This window comes from Pleurodeles waltl, chromosome 2_2 (genome assembly GCF_031143425.1).
Source record: "Pleurodeles waltl isolate 20211129_DDA chromosome 2_2, aPleWal1.hap1.20221129, whole genome shotgun sequence".
NCBI classification, from domain to species: Eukaryota; Metazoa; Chordata; class Amphibia; order Caudata; family Salamandridae; genus Pleurodeles; species Pleurodeles waltl.
Genome location: NC_090439.1, coordinates 1,087,745,448 through 1,087,769,785, shown reverse-complemented (window position 1 = coordinate 1,087,769,785; position 24,338 = coordinate 1,087,745,448). Strand labels below are relative to the sequence as shown.

At 44.4% G+C, this 24,338-nt stretch overlaps 1 protein-coding gene across 17 annotated transcripts in view; it reads right to left on the bottom strand.

Moving 5' to 3' along the window:
- Positions 1 to 24,338, bottom strand: part of ADGRB1 (adhesion G protein-coupled receptor B1) — a 437,507-nt gene that overhangs the window by 298,588 nt on the left and 114,581 nt on the right. For all 17 annotated transcript variants that reach the window (XM_069220849.1, XM_069220852.1, XM_069220854.1 and 14 more), the window contains exon 2: positions 10,424 to 11,339. In XM_069220849.1, the coding sequence (XP_069076950.1) occupies positions 10,424 to 11,168 (745 nt within the window). In that variant the 5' untranslated portion in view covers positions 11,169 to 11,339. The remainder of the gene's footprint in view (positions 1 to 10,423; positions 11,340 to 24,338) is intronic.

Here is a 24,338-nt window from a genome sequence, read left to right as displayed (position 1 = left end):
AAACTGAAAGGCCCACCACAGCATTGCAACCAGGACGTTTGCGTGCTGATGTCAGGCTCTCAAACTTATTAAAAAAATAGTGTGATCCCTTGCACATCTCCAGATCTTGCAAGCCTTTAATTCTCTTCCTTACAAAATAAGAAAAACTTGAAGACCCCAATACCATTAAGCTTTCTCTCTCCCTCTTTCTCTAAATACATATATACATAGTATAACTGGAGATGGGCAGAGTGTAATATACTATTTACTACGACTGTTGAGTGTGGGGAGGGGCCAAGGCTCAAGAAAGGCAAAGCCTCGAATGTTCAATTACTTCCCGGTAATCTTCAGCAGGGATCCTTCTCGTCCTAGGTTTCTTCGTGTTTTAGGACTGGGACGAGGAGGATCACATGAGGGGGTAATGAGTCACAACGCCCTTCTACTCCCTCAACAATGGTAATAAATACCATGTTATATTTTGCACATCTGCATATATGATTTATATCACAGTATTTTATCATGTGTAATTTTTTTAACAAAAGGTATTTTACAAAAAACAGGACGCAAAGGTTTAAGTAGTGCTGTATGATAAAACGATATTTACAAAGCCTCCTAACTATTAGGACATCTGTGTAAAGAAAGTCATCCATGTAATTTCTTAAGCAGTAAAAAGTAATTTGCTGAACTATGGTAATAAACTTGTATTCGACCTTCGCACTGTAGTAATATATGTGAGAATGTGCAGTTATTAGTAGAGTTGCTCAAGTGTTATTGTTTTATATATCTATCTATCTATATATATATAGATATATATATATAGATATATATATATATATCATTGCTTCACTTCCTATTGGGACAGCAACTTAAGCATAACTGCAGAGTCGCTGTCTAATATACAATAACACAGTCCATAATATAAGTGAGAGGGCCTCCTCGTTTAAAGGGACGAGTGCCTCGATGTGAATCAGTCTGCAGTGTTGCACTGCTCTAGTCTAGGCACTCGGTGCAGGGTTATCCTGATTTCCTGCAAGCCATAGACTGGTAGCTCCATTGCCAGATAATAAAAGGTGCCTGATTTGGAGGCCGGCTAAGCGCCGTTTTCCAAGCCCCATTTAATTCATTTGTGCTTATTTATTGCTCGTTTATGGCGCACTTTCATCCAAAATGGCGAATGACAGCCGCTTTTGTCGGCGGGGGCCCGCCTAACGCGCTCGTACTGAGTCGTTGACAGGCACGGCGCGGGCCGCCGAGGATGACAGCGGCACTTCCAGGAGAAAAATGTTATTTTTTATTGTAGATAACGAACTGTTAAAATGACAATGGAGCGGACAATTTGATTTTGGAAGTCCTCTTTCGCTGCCGTTGCCATGATGAACTGCAGTCGCTCTGCCACGTCCCCAGCCTGCGTCTGAGGCGCGCCAACGTGAAACAACGTCACTAGGGAGAACCGATTTTCACAGGGGGGGGGGGATATTGGCCGCAAACCTAAGGTTTTTTGTTCCTCAACATCTCCCAACGGAGAACAGTGTTTATATATACTGAACATCAGAGCATGTAAATAATATGAGATACATTAAACAACGCCAGACCTGGTCAACTTAAGGATGGTTCAGACTTCTAAGATCAAGACACTCCCTATGAACAAACTCTTTTGGATTTCCTACGAATAGTTTCTACTGCGTCCAAAGGGTAGCATGTGGGGTTTGGGCTTACGCACACATAGGAAGAATACTATTGGGAGCGCTGGCTGTGGTTGTTGGTGACCCAATGCATCCATCCCTTTCATAGTCACATGTTCAAATATCAGTGTGTCATTTCAGGCTTTTATAAAAGTTCATAAAATGAGTACCCCTGAGATTGCCAAAAATAAACACATTATCTCGATTGTGCCAAGATACCCACGGGGGAAGACCAAGCACTTTATCAATACTCCTGCATCTTGGTGCTAGGAGACTGTGCCAGATTGTTTTATCCAAAAGAATGTTCCTTATTTTTTCTAATTTAAATATGTAATACATCTCCAAAATCCATATGCTTCAATTTGGTTCATTACTAACTTTCTACAGCTAGTGCATTGTAAGTTTAATCAGAGCCTGAGAACTCTCCTGAGTTTTCTCTTTGGTGATGTAATTTCTTATAGGGAGTCTTATATCGACTGCTCTTTCAGAAATATCACAACCTTGAGACTGTCTCCTCCAGTACCAGCTCATGCCCTCTGGTTCTAGAACTTGTCTTAGACAATAGAAGGCTTCATCCATTATTGTGTGTATTTATTTCCTTCAGGAATTTGCACGTCAAATCACTCTACCTAAACCCATAACTAACAAGTGGTAAATCTTTAGTTTCAAGCTCCGCTTGACAAACAAGTTAGCATTATTTCTACAAGGTTGACACTTGCTCGCCTTCCTGCTGGTCATAACAAGAGATGTACACAATCTGTGATGTTTCACCAACTTTGTGCAGTATGTTTCTGACATCACCCTCTCCACAAACTACTTCTTTTCTGTTGACTTCTCTCAGTAAAAGAGGATTTTTCTGGAAAAATTTCCCAAAAAGTTTTTGGGGGAATTTTCATGTGCTTGAGAAATTCTGGGAGAAGATATGGCATAGTGGCAAGAGCTCCTCTTTTGGAACTTTCGGACCCAGGTTAGAATCCTTACAACTTTGTGAATTTTGTTATCGTTGATGAGTTGTTTGAGTTAAATAGTGTTCCTGGATATTCTCTGATTATACCCCACCCTTTTCACACACCCCTCCACCCACAAACCTATTCTGCTCGCCTCACCACAGTATTGCAACATTGTGTATTCACTTCCAGGTCATCTGGTGTACCACAATGGTTTTCCTTTGTGGTGACCTTACTGCACTGTTCCTCGCAAGTTCTCTGCTCTAAGCTCACTCCAACAGAGTACCTTGAACCTAAGTGTAAATCTACTCAAAGACTCCTCACTGCCTTGAAATCACGCTTACTTGTTCCGCTCCTCTTGAGCAAGCAATCATCCTTTGAATGCTGGTACTAAGTGCTGGTGCGAGCCTTCAATCCAAGGTCTTTCAGATTGTCATTCAGGGGTATGAACCAGACAGAGAGTTGGTCTGTTTTCCTACTTGTTTTTGGGTGAGAATAGAGGAAATGGTGCTGCTAGACTCAATGCCCCCATTCTGTTGAGTGTTAATAACTGTTAATTGTCCTTCCTTGTATTATTTCCTCCCAGACAACTCGAGAGAAAGGGAAAATGGGGTGTATTGTTGATAAGCGTAAGAAAGGGCCATTGTCTGAAACAACTGAATCAGCAACAGATCTGCAGGCAGTCCACTCCATCATTAACTATGTGTGCACGAAGGAAATGGCAACATTTTTGAGCCTTTCAAAATCAATTTTTGCAACAGAAAAAAATGCAAAACCCAGCCCCCAATCACGTAATCGGCAACTGCCTCATTCACTGCACAGATAGGTGTGGGAAGGCCAGTCTAAGCATCTTCTCCGCAGCAGCAAACCAGAGGCTGTTACAACCTTTTTCCAAGGACTTCAGTTATGGTTGCTGCATGTCCCAACCATCTTGACATCGACTGTCCAGAGTTAAGCACCTCGGGCTTTAAGTTGCTTGATAAGGAAGATCAGTAAAGTCTCCTCCTTTTTCCCAGAAATGTAATGAGTGGCCACGTGGCAATTCAGCAACACCAGCTAAAAATGATCAGGGTGCAAACATCACAAAGAGGCCAGCAAACCCTCCAGGGTGCACTTGTGTGGATCTTGTCCAGTGCCTATCTTTGGATGAAATGAACCATGCAGAGAACAAGACTGGTGACTCATGTTGCTCACAACATCAGTTCTCATCATGAGATGCCACACTCAAAGATCCACAGAGAACACAAGCCAGATCATCTCCAAGTGTACACCCAAAGCTGCCTAGATGAAGCATATATTCAGATATGTTGATACTCAACAATACTTGCCACCAAGCGATGACATCCATAAACATACAACAGCACACTTAGACAGAACATTTTACACACATACATCACAACCCCATCAGACAAATTAGTGAGAAGCTCTGGCATCAATGGGGTATATCTCAGGCCCAGCAGAAACTCGCTCAGACTAGTTCCACAACAGGGCATGGCTATAAAGATAACTTGGATAAGTTATGGAAAAGACCTTTCAGCTTCACATCTGAGACACCAGATCATACAATCACAGCTCAATAAGACATGAAACTGAGAGAGTCACAAGTACACAATACTCACACCACCTCATCACAAGTCGAATCAAACACCAGTCTGTGTCGTAAACCTCAGAACTCTTTGGAAAGTCACCATGAACACTGAAGTGCTATACCGCTGATAGCTGACCTGCTATACTCATGAAAATACCATAACATAACATCTGTCGCCTGGACGCTCACAGGCCTGAATCAACACTGACTTAAACTCGTAATTTAACAATCCAGACCAACTGATCAAACCTATTTTCCTAAGAGGGGCAACTGCTTTGGCACTCCGGAAGTGTGCTAGACAATTCTAGACATTTCTATGTGAACCTTAAAATGGCCCCTGATGTATAGGGCCTGTGGTCAGCATGGCCTGGAACTGTCAACATATGTAATGTGGTTGTGTTCCAAACACTCTGGTGGTTCTGATACTTTGCTGAAAGGGATCCTTTGACACAGTTGGATTAAATAAGTTTGATTATGAGGAGCCTTTTGCACACTCCAATTATATAGCAAAGGGAAAATTCCATATTCAGGTACTCGATGACTAAAGTTTTTCACATTCTGGTAAGCTTGGATGCTTGCAGCCGACATGTGTTTGGCTCTGACTGTACTTGCATAAACGTTTTTCAAGGAATTTCCGAATCTGGGTGGGTTTGTCTACCCTGGTGAAAAGTGTAGGACTTTGGTCAGTGAACTTCTTCGATGTTAGGCAGCTCATCATCTTATAACAAACATATTTGAGGGCGCACCAAGATACAAGGATGCACTTGCCTAATGTGGAAGTCCATCCATTACCAAAGTGACTAAATTTTCAAAAGTTCTGAGTTAAGTAGAGTCAGAGTGAAACACACGCATGACCACAGCATCTAAACCAAGCTTCTCCAACGAGTAGTTCTACAGCTTCCTGAAAGTAGCTCTCCTGTGTGAAGCCAATCCTAATTAATTAAGAAGTATTTGCTTGGTTAAATTAATAAAGCTATGTCAGAATTGCAAAGCATGTATTGGAGATGAAAATGCATGAATTTCCAGAACTCATAAGCGGATATTTGGCAAAGAATAATTGAATTTGCAAAATATATGTAATGCTGATATTTGAGTGGTCACTATTACAACACTTGTAGTAACTCCTGATGATTTTCATTTAACACAATTAGCTTTTATTACAGAAGAAGTTGCGGCCCCTGGTAAGCTCACTGCTTTGAGCTGAAACAGAATAAAAGACAATGTTATCGCTGAGTACCCGAATCTGAAATTTTCCCTTTGTAACTCATTTTGGAGTGTGCTAGAGACACCAAAGAATCTACATTATTTAAAGGGAAAGCTTGTCACTAGAAAGGTAAAACTATAACTGTGCCTTCAAGGAACAATCCTCTGATGAGCATGTTTTATTCGGAAAGGCTAACAGTGTCTCTCAATACAAATCATAGCATCCATTTCACAAATTCTTTTGGGCAAAAGGTGAACTGGTTAGTTTTCAGGCCAGAACCCTCACATGCATTAATTCATTTTTAACACAATCCAAATTTGCGATTGACTCATTATAAATCACTTGGACCAACTTACATAAGATGGACAGCAAGGCGCTATATCTATGTGAAAATACATGAACCCCATTTCAAGAAATCATCCCCTCGGCCCCATTACCGAGATATGATTATGACAAATATCGTTATTATGTTTCCCATCAGTGCTCCCTCTACTATGGGACACATTTTACTGAGCAACATCTCTTCCCACCTCTCACAAGCCATGTCATGCCCACTGCCCCCAAAAACATTTTCTTGCCTTGATATTCTTTTGACATTAGGGGGTTTCTTTTGTGGTAAGGTTTACATTTCCCCAATAATTGCAGGAACACAAGAGCTTTCCAAAAGGGTTCAATGTTGTTCAGGGCACAGAAATTGCTCTCAGCATTGGGGGGAGGCGGTTGTGTGATTTCGGAAGATGGTGTTTACAGGTGAAAAGTTTCTCCAGTGGTGGTCCGTAGGCTCATTGCCACATGGGTGCTGTACTTAGAGTTGAAATATAAGCTTGGACACCTTCTAATGGCCTCTGGATGCTGCTGTGGGCCTCTGTAGGCAATCGGTAGAATCACCTGCTAAGGAAAGTGGCTGGATGTTTTATAAGCATGTGCTTTTAGTGGTTGAAGGGCACAGGGTACAGACAGTAAGTGATATGTTCTATAGCACTAGAGTCGTCCTAAAGGAAGTACCATAGAACATTGACAATTAGACAACATACTAAATAGCAGTGGAGGGAGAGACTCCAGCAGACCATGAGACACATCACAGGAGCCTATTACTGTACCCCCAGGACTTTTAAGGCTCCAGCAGCACATGGACACATCGCAGGAGGCCATTACTGTACCTCCAGGACTATACAGGCTCCAAACGCCCAAGGACACAACACAGGAGGCCATTACTGTACCTCCGGGTCTTTACAGTCTCTAGCGGACCATGAAACATACCACAGGAGGCCATTACTGTACCTATAGGACTTTACAGGCTCCAGAAGCCCAGGGACATATCAGAGGAGGTCATTACTGTACCCCCAGGACTTTTAAGGCTCCAGCAGCACATGGACACATCGCAGGAGGCCATTACTGTACCTCCAGGACTTTACAGGCTCCAAACGCCCAGGGACACATCGCAGGAGGCCATTACTGTACCTCCAGGACTTTACAGGCTCCAAACGCCCAGGGACACAACACAGGAGGCCATTACTGTACTTCACTGGATATCATTACTATACCTACAGGTTTTATAGGCTCACCATTTCATGAGCCATTCCAGGTGGCCAGAGGGATCTGAGAGCTTGTGTTTCCGTTAGTAAGTCCCTAAGGTTGGTAACTCTTTTTTTGACACCTAGTACTGATGGCAAAGAAGATTCGGTTGACATCTTCAGTCAGTATAACCATATGTCACAAGAAATTGGCTACATCAGTGGTTCCCAACCTGTGGTCCGGGGACCTCTTGGGGTCCGTGAAGCGTCCTCAGGGGGTCCGCGACTGCTTAGAAAATTAAATCATTCTAACAGATTAGGTCCCCAGCTTTAAGTAATGACTCAGTGGAGGGGGGGGGGTTCCAATAATGATTCAGTGGGGGTCCCTGGGTTCCAGTAATGATAAATTGGGGGTCCACAGAAGTCAAAAAGTTGGGAACCACTGGGCTACATCTTCAAAGGAATGATCCGTACACCCCCGGCTACTGCTTTGTGCTCTGAAACTAGAGATTAAAAAGCACCAATGAGGTCTATACAAGCCATATGTGGCGTGTGAACTGACCAATGGGATTGATTCAGCTCCTGAGCGTAGTAGGGCACGTATGACGTGTGAGGGCGATCTTTCCTGCTCAGAGTATGATACTGACCATCCCATAACACACCAGGCCACCCTGAGCCTGCAGCCTTTTGAACTGAAGATGGTATTACCCAGCTCAGTGGAGTAGTTCTCATTCTGTATACTTCGGTGCAGGATGAAAGGTTGAAGCCTAAAATATTTGACCTGCAAATCACAGGCCCACCTGTGCGGTGGGGGCTCTACCCTCGGTGTCTTAGTTCAGTAAGAGACACGCTGCTCCACTGCGACCTCCATCACCGTCATGTTTCTTAGTACGTTCTGCTCATTTCTCTATCAGAGGCAACTGGCACCAGAGTTAGACTGTCATGTTGCAATTGTAAGTTGTTCAAACATTCTCCTAAAATGTTCTGCTTTCTGGCTACATGTGTTTCAAGACTTCTAAGTCGCTCTTCCAAGGGGGGGTTTACATACTACAAATAAAAAAATATGATTAAACTAATACACTATCGTTGAAATTAATATTCGCAGTGATATCACAAAATAATGATTATTTTTAAAATTAGGTTTATTTCATGAACAATCAATAATAATTCTAGTGCCACCATCACTTCAGAAAACCATAGAGCACTGGGAGTACTCTGTAGTGTCTGTGATCTGTTCTAAACAGGAATAGACATAGAATAAGTCTATAGACAGTGGGGTTGCCCTACGGTTGCTTTGGAGGGACAAACGTCTGGAGCCAGTGCCCTTCAGAAGAAGGTGTACAGGAAACACCTGCATCAATAAGACATCAGGTCCTGGTTAGCCACCAGCAGGTTTACACATAGCAAACGACTCGCCCTGTGAAGTCACGGTGCAAAACTAAGGCAGGAGGCACTGAAACTTCCCGGATGTACAATATGTGGTTATAGGCCTGTTGAACATATCTCACCTGGAGCCACCTGGTTCTCCCACCGAACACCTTCTAGCAGTTTCTCATCCTCAGCCTCAACCTTTTACCCACAATGTCTCAACGAATCATCTGATTTTATAAAGTCTCTTGAATGTTTCTGGTCTGAAGCCTCTTGAGATAAATGTTGTCTCTTTTTCCCCCCTAAAACGCACGGTTCCTTCTCACTCTGGGACTCATGATTTCATTCCACTCTATCTGCCGCCCTAGGTCTCCATATTCAGTCTTGCGCTAGCTCTCCAGATTTGTCCACAGTTCTTCAAGCATCTCATGCCTGTTACGTGCCTTGATGCACGCCGCTTGACCCCCCAAACCTTCCCCACACTGATGCCTGGTCACCCCAGGGTTGACAATGTTGCAACACCCCAATAAACACTACATCTTCTAAAAGTCCTTCCAATGCGGTGGTTTCTTATACATTTCTTGTGCTTTCCTTTGTTGTCCACTCTCATTGAACATTTCTGTGTTTGGTTAGTTCATTTCCCACTAGGCAGACAGTCATGCTCAAACCCACGCCTACTTCCCTGTCTATCATTGTCATCTACTTTTCCGTGTTCATTGATTGGTCTTGCCTGGGTTTATTGATTGGTCTTGCCTGGTTGTGTTCCATTTAGCTCCTTGCTCACTATGCCCACAGAAGCCACGCCCTGTTCAAGTTTCCTATGGATATACTGCAAGCAGTGACACAGCAGGCTGGGAAGGATGCAGACACAGACACTGCTGAAGCAGGAAAACGTGTTGCCCGCCTTCCCCACTTTGCGGCACTTCCCTACACCCTCCATTGGTTTGCAAGATGTGAAGGGCTTTCTCTTGTATGTGTCAAGACCCTGCTTGATTTATTCCCTCTGCTATTGCTTTGCAGTTTTTATTATTGTAGCAGAGAATGCAGCTTTGTTGACTGGCATCTATAAATATATATATAGCCAAAAACCTGGTGGCTTATATTAATTTGAATGAAAAGTGATTAATATGGCGACATGGCATCTCACACTTCTTCACTGGCTCCCTGTGCTCATGCGCGGTGTGTTTAAGGCTGTGTTCTTGTCACAAAGCCCTAGAGTCTTCCTAGTGGTAATACAAATAAAATGGCTTTCTTATTCTCACTCCTTACTCATCATCTACAACCCTCCACTGTGCTACTCGGAATTCTGTTGAGATTCCAGACTTCTGGAAAGTTTTCACAGGAGCCTGTGCTTCCATTGTAGTGACTGCCCAAGCTTGGGATTGCTCGTCCGCTCAACATTACTTCTGAAAAATCACTCATCAAATTTCGCAAACTTTGAAAACTCACGTATTTTCCTTGTAGGCTTTCCAGATGTCTAGTTTTGTTTCCTTTAGCACCAGGGCAGGGTCTTTTGGGTAATCACGTGCTTCATAAATTCTACATCAAATTACATTAAAACGTGCAAAGCACGTGCTGGACCTGGGTGGAAACCATTTTGCGAAACCGATTGATTCTTCTTTACCCAGTGGAACTTGACGATCAGACTAAAGGGACCGGGACCTGCAATTAGGCATATCAAGTTCAAAGAGTGACTTCAAAGTTTGCAAAGTTGCTTTGTTAGAAGGAATCCCTTTTGCTGGTACCTCCCTCACAGGAATGGCACAGGACGGATGGGAAGACCTTAAAGGTTCATCTGCAGTACTAGTTTATGGCATACTCTCTCGACACAGGTTTCCCCGGCTCAACCCTTTTCAATTCCCAACTCAACGTACTGTACTTTCCTTTACTGCACAGTCAGATTTTGAGACCTCAGTTGTGTGGTTGAGGCCATAACATACAGGAAACCAATGCACTTTGACAACTGACCTCCAAACAAACCATAAAAAGTCTATCCCCTCTCTGCTCTAGTGGTTAACCCTTCTTTAGTGTATAACATCTGCTTAGTGTCATTGCTACCCCACCTATCTCCTGTTTGGGGTAGTACATGCATGCTCCAAACACAGATATGTCGGATAAAGTCGCGGGGCGCCAGCACTTACCTTGGAGTTCGGACACGCTGCTATCCCTGGAGCTGCTCATACAATTTTCCAGGTATATCCCATCTTTGAAGCAGTCATCCTTCTTCCTGGTCAACCCTAGGACCTCGCTGGGTTGCTCCAGGAGGTCCCCCTTGGTGCAGGTACACAGCGTCTGCATGATGCCGCAGGGGTGGAAACTGCTGCTGCTGGCCAGGCAGGTGTCCAACCACTCACATAGCTTCTGGCACGCGGCCTTGCTTGGGTTTCTGTTGCCCACCACCAAGTACTCCACAGAGAAGTCCCGCTCATGAGTCTTGGCCGGACTCACCCTCAAGCGGACGCCGTCCCGGCGCGGTGGGCCTTGCTTCATCTGCAGGAACTGTTTGTTGGCCTGGAGGAATGCATACCTGACCGAGCTGTCGCAGAGCTTCAGGACGTCGTCAAAGCTCTCCATGCCCAGGTAGGTGCGCGTGGACTCCAGGAAGGAGTCAAACTGGGAAGTGCGGATCTGCTGGTTATCGCATAGGCCGTCAGGCTTCAACACCTTCATGTACAAAGTGTACTTCCGGGGGTCAGGGTTCTGCACCACCAGGGAGCAGCGCGAGGAGTTCAAAGGGAAGACGGACAATGAAGAGAAATAGCCATAAAACTTGCCCTGGACCAGAGTGGTGCAGGGGTTCTGTCCCAGGTCGGAGGTGGCCACCGTCCACAGGGAGAAGAGTGGTGATATCAAAAGCAGGTGCAGGGAAAGGCCAGCGCTCCTCATCCTAAGTCTCTGGTCCTTGGGAAGTCGGAGTAATTGTCAGGCAGGGGCCAGATCTTGGACATAACAGGTGCAGCGGGAGGGAAAGAGACGGCTTCTGACTGGCTTAGTGCGAGCTCAATGCAGCCGTCCTACGCTGGGGCTGGCGCGCCCTCTTGTGGCCGCAGGAGAAACCTAAGGAAAGAAGAGAAGCAGGGTTAATCTCGTTGCTGCTTTGCATCTGCATTGAAAACGTAATTTTCCTTTCTACACAATAGCTTACATTGCATTCCAAACAGGCCGAAATAAACAGCAGCGAGACGCAATAACATGATTGCTAGGTGGGTTATACTAATGTTCTCATAATATGAAATGCCCGTGGCAGCCGGGCTTGCAAGTCGCATCAACGCCACATCGTGAAACAATGCGCCTTTTCTATCCGCCGGGAGGTGGGCTCGCTGCTGAAGAGCCTTAAACTTTGTGAAATGCGTTTACCAGCTCGAGCCATAATCTCGCAGAGTCCCACCCCTCACGCAGCGACTTTCCAACTCTTACACGGATTCACCGCCTGTCTACTCGCGCCTAGAAGTCCCGGCAGCGCAGCTCCCCCAGCGCCACTGCACTGACGGACTCCTCCTCACAGTCATTCCACCATCGCAGCGCGGTAAACACCCCGCTCTTTTTTCTTTGCAGTTTTATACAGCGCGACGTCGACCCGAAGGAATTGGAGCACTTTACATGAGCACCAGTTATATTACACAAGGGCACTTTCATTTTTGGTAGGCGCGGGGAGATTAAGTGATTACTGCAGAATCGCAGAGACTTCAACCCGGTTCCCCAGTTCCAAGGTGGCAGTTCTGTCTCTTCCTTAAGCCACATTCCCTTACTGCCCCCATCTCTTCTCTCAAAATCACCATACAATGAATGCATTCTCCCAGCACCCCACCATAATCTTTCAAGGAGGGGTCTGGCGTCTCAGCGGGGGATACATGCACCCCAGGGGCCTGTGGACCTCATGCTCGTGGTCACAGGTTGGAATCCCGGCGCCCTTTCGCTCCTGACTGTGGTAAAATTATGGCCTGTGTTGACAAAAAGACATGCTGTCCCCCTTATCTAGCCATTAAATACTTTTCCCATTTAACCTTCAACACCCCACGCCCCACCAATCCAGTGCTTGAGATGGTAAAATAGAAGTGCAGGTACTCTATTATAGAGTACTTGCTTGATTCTGAGAAGTGGCGGTACTCTCTAATTAAAAATATTATGGCCCATATTTATACTTTTCGACGCTAAACTGCGCTAACGCAGTTTAGCGTCAAAAAGTTTTGCGCCGTCTAACGCCATTCTGAAGCGCCAAGCGGGCGCCGTATTTATGGAATGGCGTTAGACGGCGCAATCAGACCGGCGCTGCCTGGTTTGCGTGGGAAAAAACCACGTAGACCAGACAGCGCCGGCGTAGGGGGAAAATGGCGCATGGGCGTCTTAAAATGGGGCAAGTCAGGTTACGTCGAAAAAATCGTCTTAACCCGACTTGCGCCATTTTTTAACGACGCCCATCCCCCATCAACATGACTCCTATCATTGTAAAGATAGGAGTCATGCCCCCTTGCCCAATGGCCATGCCCAGGGGACTTCTGTCCCCTGGGCATGGTCATTGGGCATAGTGGCATGTAGGGGGGCACAAATAAGGCCCCCCTATGCCACCAAAAAAAAATATAAAAAATAAAAAATTATACTTACCTGAACTTACCTGAATGTCCCTGGGGTGGGTCCCTCCATCCTTGGGGGTCCTCCTGGGGTGGGCAAGGGTGGCAGGGGGGGTCCCTGGGGGCATGGGAGGGCACCTGTGGGCTCATTTTGAGCCCACAGGCCCCTTAACGCCTGCCCTGAGCAGGCGTTAAAAAGTGGCGCAAATGCGCCGTTTTTAGCCACGCCAACTCCCGGGCGTCTCTTTTGCCCGGGAGTATAAATACCACGTAAAGGCCTGGGAGTCATTTTTTAGACGGGAACGCCTCCCTTGCATATCATTAACGCAAGGAAGGGGTTCACGCTAAAAAATGACGCACATTCTGGGAACTTTGGCGCTATTCGCCTCTAACGCCATAGTATAAATATGGCGTTAGTTGGCGTTAGTTTTGCGTCGAAATTGCGTAAAAAAAAACGACGCAATTTCGGCGCAAACGGAGTATAAATATGGCCCTATGTTTTTCCAAAGAAGTGCAGGTACTCTCCCTCTCAAAATAAAAAAGTGCCAGTACTCAGTACCGGACAGTACCGGCCCATTTAAAGCACTGCACCAATCCCTTAAAGCATATAGGTGCGAACCAAACACAAAAGGTATGACTGGTTGGCACCAGTACAGTGGCTGATCTAAGCACTTCGAGAGGCCCGGTGCTTTTAATGGAAATACAGAAGTGCTGGTACTCTCTATTCAGAGTATTATTTGCTCCTGAGAAGTGCAAGGGACTATCCCATTAAAATGATTGCTGCAGAGCTAAAAAGTGCTGTTACTCTCTCTTTCAAATTAAAGAAGTGCAGATATTCAATACCTGACTGTATCTGCCCATTTAAGGCACTTGAGGGGTCTGGGTGGAATGGCCCTTTCTGATATGCTAGTGAGGCTGAATTGGATGCCTACAAGAAAGGCACCCTAAACCAGCAGGGAGCCATCCCTTAATGGCTCGTCACACAGTCTCCCCGGCACTAGGACCTCTCACAAAGCCCCAAAGTGGTTGAGCCCCATCAGAGAGCTAAGACCAGAGCTTTAAATGAATACGCACCGAGGGCCTGCAGTTTTCAGCAGGATTCCAATACCCTCAATAGGAGAGTACCAGCCCTTCTAAGTAGCAAACAGGTACCCCAGGACAGTGGGTATATCTACTTCTGTACGTATGTACTTCTGTATGTATGTAGTATTTCTATAGCGCAAACCTCTGTCCGTTTTAACCACTAAGGCCAGCTTGTGGCCCCCCATCCAAGAACAAGCAGACCAACTTCTGTTCCTCGTCACTCTATAGTGAACGCACACTTCAAAAATGCACCCCTGGGTCTCAAGAGCCAACTCCCTCACCCAGGAGTACCCACAAATGTCATATAAGGGCAATGGGAGGACATTATTTATAGTCAGGCACAGCAAGAACACTCTACCCCATGTATGACCCATCAGTTTCAGAAATGTAATGCACCTAAAAGAAGAGCACTCAAGTTTAATAATATGAGCCAAGGAAGTTTGGTGGAAGGGTGGACCCCACCCCCTGCCACCGAAGAACCCTTCCTCTGGGTCAGACCTCCAAGATACAAGTGACTCAACAGTACTAAGATGTCAATCATATGTGTTGGGCTACACAAAGGCTGCATAACATGAAAAGTGATGCACACTGATAAGATGCCAATGAAGCTATGTATTATTTAGTTTTTTTCATTTATCTTTCTCTTTTTCACACACTGATCTGTTCAGCGACACATTTCCAAGAATGGATCAACTCTTACAAACTGGGACTCTTTGTCGATCGCGCAAAAGCAAAATTTGGACACATTTTTCCCGTTTCGCTCTTGGGAAAGAACAATTTACCTAGCCCAAGATGTCACTTTTAAATGCTCATTTCCGCTCTAAGAGGAAAAGGTAAGTTATTACAAGCTAACCAGAAAACATGCACTTTTCATATGTTTAGCTACTTAGGTGTAAATGCCGCATGATCTCCAATACAAACTATATGAATGGCTTAACTTCCTTAATTTAAGGGTCTGCCAAAGAGCCAATACTTGTACCAGGGAACACAGGTTCACTGAGGACTCGTGCACATGTAAATGAGTCGACAGTGACCTATTGTTGCCTGATATCTTTACCCAGATTTCTGGTTGACAAATTGGGTCTATTGTGAGCCCTCTGACAGTTTGTGTTGACTTCCCCATAAAGGACCGGTTATTATTCAAGCACTGCATGTTGACGGAACCAGTAGGGTAACACAAAGTGATGTGTCCCTCTGCAGAATTTGAGAAGAGCCACTGAGTTTCCCACATCTCACAGATATTCATTGGTTGGAGGCTAAGTGGGGGGTCTTCTGAAAGGTTTGGGTGCTGAAGGTTTTGGGGAACCCAGATGCACCGCAAGGCCCTCCTTTACGCCCCTGCATAGAACATCTTTCAATGCAGGTAGTCAGGTCACCATTTTTGCAGGCTGTCTGCTCATTTAACACCCTGGTGCTTTCTGGGAGGTGTAGTTTTAGATTGATTCAATTGATCTACTTGGACTAACACTGAAAACAAAGCTATGAAAAACAAAGTCAGTGGCAGGAAAATGGTGCCCTATTCACATGGGGCAAGATGGCAGTCATCAAGGCGGGCAAAAGTTGTCCAAATTAACAAAAGCAGATGTTTTTTGGTGCGATTTTCTTCATTTCTGCTGTGTAATCATCAGCAGAGATCTAACCTTACAGGGGTGTAGGATGCATTCGAGGGAAGATTGAGTTTATCTTGGGTTTCCGAAGTGAGTCCCAAGGGAGGTTCAGCTTCCGAGCCGCATCATGGACCCTATTACAGAAATCTGAGTCGCCGACATCTGATAGTCCCCACAGGACCCGGCCCTGCACCAGGCCACCGCAGGAAGCGTGCATTGCTTCACCAGAATGCAGCACAGTGACATTCACAGCAAGGCCCATGTCCTGAGCCAGGAGGTAAACTGAATGAATCAATCTCTCTGTCAGTCAATCGATCAATGCCTTCCTCCGCATCACTGGCCCAAAGGTACTTCTGGCCTGGAGGAGACGATGCACAGAAAGTTGGGGATTAAAACTTATCAGGTTTTCAGAAGGCGAGAACATTGATCAAAGAAGAACTGGAGGAAACCAGTTCCTTTGCAAATAATTGCCCTTTGACTCGCTTTCCTTGACTGTAAATTCCGGGGTCGTTTAAAGACACAGTAGCCACTGTTAAAAAATATGGGTTAGAGGGGTGGATGAGCCATGTGGTGACTCTGCTTTATCTGGTCTTAGTTTTTTTTCAGTTGTTGTTCTGTATTACTTCTACACTTTTCTGAATGCAGTTAATCTTAAGGTATGATGCCAGCATTAGCTATCTCTGCAATTGTAATGCAAATGCAAGATCTATGCTCATGTATATTTAATTGGTTGCGAGAGACACTTGTTCTTTGGTTCTGATTGGTGTTCACTCTTGACTGATTTCCAAATGTCATAGTTAGACTAAATATTGCCCCGCTAGAATTGTGGATGCTCTTCCACCAAATGCTTATCATAGCTTTTCATTGCAAGTTCTTGTTGCCATGGATATGTTTTTAGGTCTGGCCTGAAAGTGTCACTGTCTGCACAACCTTTTGTTACCAATTTGTTAACATAGATATACAAGTGGGCTTTGGTTCCATTCATCAGACTATTTATTTCTCACTTCCTGTAATTGGCTGTTTTGTGTATCATTCTGCCTTCCATGCAGTGTTTGCAGTGTAATGCAGTAGGATCTATTTTACAACTCAGAAGGGCACTGGATCCTCACAAGTTAAAATCTTTACCTCATAGGTGCTTTTTATAGGGAAGGAAATATTTGCTTTTCTGTGCAGCAGAATTTTTTATGCTTCAGTCAGAACTGAATATGCAAGCTAGACCTACTGACTTTGCCAAAGCTTTTCCAATGGCAATGCCTTAGAAGAGGAGTGCAATTGTGTTCTCTAATATATTTTGTGGGGCCTTTGTACCTCCAACAGCTGAAGATACCTTTCTGAGGCCACTGCATATTTCTAACTAAGCAAATTTCTGCTGTCAGCTGGTCGCACCTCATGTGAGTATCTTGTGCTGTTCTTTCTGCCAAAAACTGAAAGCCGGCCGAACTTGTAGACATAAACTTAAATTCTTAATATGAAGAAAGTAAAATGACCAGCCCTACCATGCTAAGCTCAAGTGGATGAAAAGCTTAGATTGTGAGAAGGTCATTGCTGTGACCATCTCTGTGTCTCTCGGCATCATAGTTAAGGCACCATCATACTAGAGACAAAGAAGAATAACAAAAAAAGAAAAAAAAGGCAACAGGCCCTTTCCATCTATGCACCTAAGGACACCATCCAGGCACCCATCAGGACTGCACCAGACCTTCTCCAATTCAGGAAAGAGTTGAAGATGCACCTCTTAAACAAACTCTACATCATGATTAAGGCTCCCTGTTTTCCGTTTTTACTGATTTTTACAGTCACAGACAGAAAACCATTTATTTTTCTGCCTGTATTTATTTTTAAGTGTGACTTAAACGGAACGGAAAGTGGGTTGTTTTTGAGTGATTTTGAAGGCTGTCAGTCAAGGCTGCTAAGCCAATATCTGTACAGATTGACAGGTAAGGGGGGGTTTAAAGAAGAAAATACTTTTAGTAAAGCAGAAGATAGGCACAAGGTTGAGGCTAGAATGTGCCCATTTTTATATAAGTGCATTGATTTATCATCTGTGCGTGTTCTTTTCATTGAAACGTGTCAGGCACTCAAGCATGAGTGAACAGTTCTCCTTAAATAAATGTGAAAATATACTACTTTTGGCTTCATTTTTTCACATAATCCAAAATAAATATGGAAAAATACAAATATGAATAGCAAAAAATAAAAATGGATAAATACAGATGCAAATGTCATAAAAATAAAAACCATAAAACTGGGGGCCCCTATCATGATGCAGTAACAGTCCACAAACCAGCCACCTTTCAAGTCACTTGAGTGGTTCATCACCTCTGACCCAGTGCTGCCCTCTGCTGCCTTTTAAGTAGGCTTGCACTATATAGATACCAAATATACACACTCACACACGGATATACATACATGCACACATGGATACATACATGTGCACCTGGGACAAGAAGGCATCTTTGATTAAGAGCAACGGTTCCATGGGTCCCTATACTGCTCATGAAATCAGACCCTATTGCATTTCCTGATGCCGGAGAATATAATTAATGCAATACTATAAACATACAATAATGCTGAACGAACAGTGACAAAGGATTTATGATGGAAAACCTATAAAGTAGCACACTGATGCTAAGGAAGAAAGAAATATTATAAATACGAAAATCATCAAATAGTACCTTTTACAAGAGCCCACACCTTCCGCCGACTTTAAAACGTTTTTTGTGTTTACACCTCTTTATTTGTTTTATTTTTCAGAGCACGCATGTTGCATATCCACCTATGTAATACACCAGCCAGAATATGTCAACTCTGGTGCATACATGACAGCTAGAAAATTAAATTAACCAGCATTAAAATGCATAAAACAATCGTATAATATTCTTACTGCATCAGTACAATGTTCTGCATGTTTGTTTGTATAACTGTATTTAATTGGAAAATATAAATACAACTTTTAAAAAAATCTTATCAAGTGAAAATGAAATAGACCTTACCTAACAAACACTTGATAGTAATGAAAGGAGAAACTTACAGCAGAAAATGAAGGGAACATGGTAAAGAAAGGAGAAGAACTCCCATTAAACCTTGTCAGTAAGTACCCTAGGAGAGTAGCCATCAAAGGGGAGGGCCAGTAAGGTTTAAACGGCCAGCCACGATTGGATCTAAATTCAGCTTAGTTTCAGTTCTTCCCATTCGACCAATTGGGGCCAATCACCTCGCACTCCATCAACACATGTTAAAGAGCGCCTCTAAATATCCCGCTCTCTGACAATGTATGGGAAGTGCATGGCAGTGTATGCAGAAAATAAAATCTAGTTTATATGAAGAAAGAAGATTTTTCTTTAAATGATGATTAATCAGTTGCTTCCCAGTGGTCATCGGTCTATCCCGTATTCTGATTGGTGGGGAGGTAGAGGTCCACTTTTGTTCAACGAAGTTCACCGTGGAGGGATCAAGTGATCCGGCCAGCTCAGTGGTTCTTGATAAGTGATTTTGACATCACTGCAATAAATATGACATGACGTCAGAGAGTATCAACCTGCCCTGCAACTCGAGGAGTGAAGAAAAATCAGTCTGTAAAACCACATTGTGACTCTACATCAGCAAGGAAGGTCGGCCTTTCTTTATTCATTAGATCCTTAACCAAGATAAGACCTTCTGTTTTTCAAAGGTGGCTAATATCGCGCACCTTTTTTTCATTTTTAAAAGCATATTCGTCCAGTTAAGGAGGAAAACGACCCCTCAATTTTCATTTTAGAATTTTCTTCCATTGATCTGAGCATGAGTGTTGTATCAAGAATTATTCGTGAGTGAGTATCTGTTGAGGAGCACCCGAGGACCAGAAGCGAACGGTACTCCCCTAAATCTCCTAAATCCCCCAAAGAACAACCCTAACTTCAATCTTAAATCCATCCCAACCCTTTCCTCTTTCTATAATACCAAAAACAAATATTTATTTACAATGGTAATTCCACTTTCGTCAATATTATCTAAAATAAAAATCCATACTTTTTAACTTTCTTTATATACTTCCATCATTATGGGTGTCTTCATTTTGGTTTCTTCATTTTTCCATAATGAATACCCAAGCAACTTTCCTGCCCACCACACAGAGGGAGGGTGTAGCATCAGGCACTGCCCGGCCCGCCCACTTCTGTTTCCCGGCCTTGGAGAAACAGCCCAATGCACCAATCCCAGCTGGTCCCTACATGAAGCAAGTGTACCGTAGGACATCCACTGCAGGATCTGTGGATGGCAGCAGGCCCACCGCTTCATAATTTATAAAAAAATAAATGCCAGGACTCTTGTAAGGAGGTGACTGCAGTTTGCATCATCCATTGTCCTTGCCAGCACTGCCAATGATAGTAACAACACAGCTACTAACATCACACTCCTCCAGGTGTGACAACTCAGACTATTCCAGGCCCCCAAGGCTAAAACAAGAGCATCAGTGACAGGCAATTCTCATTTTTAATGTATATTGAACTAATAATTACCTGTTGTTGTGGTCATCTGTAAAACAGCCAGACAGCGCCACCTTGTGGCAGACTGTCACAGGCACTAATGTTGATAATTAAGTGCCGTTGTCAAGCACTGGCAACCGCCGGCTCAAATTAAGGACTGGGACCGACAGATTACCCAGCCCCCAGTAGATGCTTGTTCCTCCTGGTGGATTCAATGTATAAGAATGAAAACTGACCTATGAGCAGCCACATGTTTACGTTCTAGTTGAGGCCTTTACTTTTGGGCTTCACTTTAACTGATATTATATTGGCAACAATAAATAAACATTAGCTATAAAGATTTGATTAGTTACAGATGTGCAAGGTAATCATCTAGTGCATAATCTGCAGATTTCAACAAATAAAAATGTTTTTTAGGTCGAATGGATCAAAGGTTACTAAAAATGTGGGACACAGGTGTGGCACCGTGGAGGACCTTTAAAAAGGCTGGCTGATGGCACTTGTAGTTGCTGATTGCTGTATTAAACTGGTAATATCAAGTTGAACTTTGAACCAGCCAGTTTTAATGTGGGTTAAAATGACAAGGCAGAGAAATTATACTGCCACAGAACGTGCAGATTTATGTCACATAATTTGCACTTTCTTGACAAACCATGTAATCAATCCTGCTACATAATTTGGTCCTCCGCTGCCGCATCATTCCAGCGGGCTCGCATATGCACTGTGCTTCAGCAGTTACATGTTTCACGTATGTACTTAGGCAGGAGGCTGGTGGTATAGAATGGCAGAGCTTACTCCGGAGACAAGACACCGGCCTCGCGCCACCGTGGAAACCGGCATCCTGCATTCCCCTTAATGTTCTGCCAGTTGCCATACGGCACATCACAACAGTAAGATGTGGGGTCCGGGATAGCTGGCCATGTCAATACACCTGCTGCACTGAACTGCGCATAACCTGCAGATCAAATCCTCAAATCCCTGCAGGGCAGACTCGGCCTTTCATTCTTGAAGGTGGATGAAAGGCGCGCCATTGAGGGTGGTGATGGCGGGGTCTATCCCGAGCCCTCTGAGACTTTGCGTTCACTCCTGCATGAAGGATCTGTTACTAATCGTGAACCACGGCCAGAGGGAGGAGTGATCAAGGTAAGAAGCAAAACTGTGGGAGACGGAAGGATGTCCCCAAAGGCGAGTTGCTGTTTTCTTAAAAACCATGAGTTTTTCAGAGGAATGTTTTCTCAACAGAAGTTGACTGCCAGCCGTTGCCTGCAGTTTATGAGATGCTAGCAAACAGCAACAGACACTTTTCAACAGCTTCGAGGCGTCAATGTGGTTATTATAAATAGCATCGAGCTGACTGCAGTTTGTACCAGGAGGAGCTCGCGCTGATGGGGAGGGCACAGTACTGAGGAGACTTCCACGGTGATTGGCTGTAGCCATCACCCTGTTGTCAGCTCTGCTTTCAATGAGATTGTCGTGGTGATTGGTTGACAAGAAGTGCCTGATTGGCTCAGTCGACCATCCTCCTGCGTTACCCTAAGATGATTCGCCCATCATCCTTTGCGACAGTAGCTCTCGGGCCTAAGCATTCTAGGGATGTGTCACATCTCAACATTCCAATCTGACTCTTTTGCCGTGCCCTTTGAACTTTTAAGTGTCCTATAACACTATCCTATTGTAAGCATAGCTTAGGTGGACTAGAGTGCAGGGAGCCTGGGGTAGCCAGACGGGAAGGTTACCGCTGAAAGGATGGTAATGCTGGGACAGAGTCAATCGCTTGTCAGGAAGACACTACCTGAGCCGTGCCAGGTTCTTTGAACAGAGTGAAGGTCACCACGCAGGGCGTAGCTCCATGTCCCTTCGGATGAACTGAGACTGGGTCAGCCAGTGATGGTGAACAGAAATGGGCCAATCAAAAGTAAGTGTGGGGGTGGTCAGTACAGAGTGAGCCAAGTGCACTATTCGCCAATAGAAACCTCCACCTTCTCTCTCAACTTCTAAGAACTGTGTCGTCCATAATATTGCTTCCAATAAGGGCAGACTATGTTTTTGGGGACTTACAGAAATGTGAGTTTTAGAGCGAACTCTCAAATGGCGAATTTTAATTGGTGGTCACCCGCCCACCCAGACCTTATGAACTTAGATTGGAGACATACTACAAACACCCTTAAAGAAAACAACTTATGTGGGCCCTACTGCCATCTGCACCTGTTCAGAGCATAAAATAGAGGGGTTAGGATGCCTCCATGATACCCTAATTTATGTGTTGTGCTGAGATCCCCTGACTCCCCACCCCGGGTCCCTGCAGGGGCAATTCTAAAAGAATGAAGAATCAAGTGCTTTCTTGTGGGTGGGTGGGTCTATGGGTGGACACTTCAGAGTCTGTGGATCTAAAGCGAGGGCTGACCCTTTCATTTCCTCTGTCAGGGAACACACAGATGTTGGGAGTGCAGATCTCTTAACCTGGAAACCTACCCTTCTACATTAGCTGGAAGACCATGAGGGCAGTTACCAGGACCCACCAGAGTCAAACAGGGCACTATCTTGTACCTAGCCCCACTAATGGAATTGGTTGTCCTATGGGGCCACCCACTTCGAAAAACTAAACAAGTGATTGGTGAAAAGCTTAATCTAATCACAGACACTGGTAATCAATCTGGGTGACATTTCAGTGCATTGTATTTTTGCTCACTGTGCCACTACAGACAGGAACCAATCTTATTCAAATCAGCATTTGATATGCACCAATAGGAACAGCCAAGGCCACTTCTTCTCTGGACATGGAACAAAAGCAAACCCAGTCCAGGTTCACTAGTGGTCTTCATCAGTGATGTTCAGTTTGAGTTCTATGACACACCACGGCTAGGGCACAAAACTGTGCATATTTGTTAAAATTATGGTGTTTCACTAAAATAAACAAAAAGGTGATGGTTAGAATGCTTGAATTAAATTAATTTACTAGTAAGCCCTCTAGAAAGCATCACATTCAATGTTTTTTTTTCCTCACATTACCACTATTGACATGGTCCCTATCTTTAAGAGGAAGGAGGAGCAAAAAATGATGGACTGGAAAGTAACCCTTGATAACTACCAGTGGTTGAGATAAATGTAAGTACTCCACCCATCACCTTTTGTGCTATGTGTTGAGTAACATTGCTGCATACGTGCTACTGCCCTCGTGGAGTTTGCATTGGCATTACAACAAGGGTCACTCTTTCATTCAGAGTGGTTGAGATGCCAGGACTGTCTTTGGGGAAATCATCAAGTGGCTCAGGGTGGGCAAAGTGCCCACCAGTCCTGTCCAAATCACTGAGAGGGGCCATCCCAGGTTGGACATAGGGTGACCAAATGTCCAGGATTTCCCCGGACAGTCATGGTTTTTAGAGGACTGTCCCGGTGTCCCAATGCTTCTCTTAATTTTAAATAAATGTCCCGGTTTTTGGGACAAAGGTCAGATTATTAAATAAATATCCCGGTTTTTGGGACAAAGGTCAGATCATGTAGGGAAGCATAACTAAAGTATGACATAAGTAAAGTAATGTATCTGTTACTGTCAGGCAACACGGTCCCCTGTCTGCTCCCAGCAGAGATGGGGTGGGGAGCAGAGAGAGGTGGGTGGGGGCGTGTTGGGGGTGCAGGGTGGGAGGTCAAGCCATAGCTAATTTAATAAATGTATCTTTAAAATGTGTTTGTGTATATACATATACACACACATTTACACGTATATATATATATACATATAGATAGATATATATATACACACACACACACACACACACATACATGTAGAGGCACACATTCCCAAAGCTACGCAAAAAAACGGTACAGGCCAGATATAAAAGTGAGAGTAAAGTCTTTAGTCCTTCTTTTATGTCTCACCTGTCCCGGTTTTTCCTCCTCAAAATCTGGTCACACTAGTTGGACATCTCCTGGGGCGAGGTTTCAGGTGTTGCACAGCTCCATCATACTAAAATGCTTCATCACTCTCCATGCTGCATCTTCCAGATTCACTCATTCTTGCAGATCATTCAGCTGCAGGCAGACACCAGGCATCCCAATCCTTCCACCCGGCCCAATTACATTCCTACTCTGTGTCCACTGTAAAACAGGCTCTGCCCTTAGAGTAAGCCAATCTGTCCTTCTGCTGTGGAAACTAACACTGCCCCCAGTGGGCAGACGTAGACCTGCACCTAAAGGGACCGTCGGTAGGAAACGCACAGAGCATTCACCCTAATGCCTTCAATCACGTGACCAGTACACTTTTACTCTTAAGGTCTGCAAACTAAGACCTTAAATGCCTCCAGCTGACAGGCCTACATTATAAATGAGTAAAGTAAA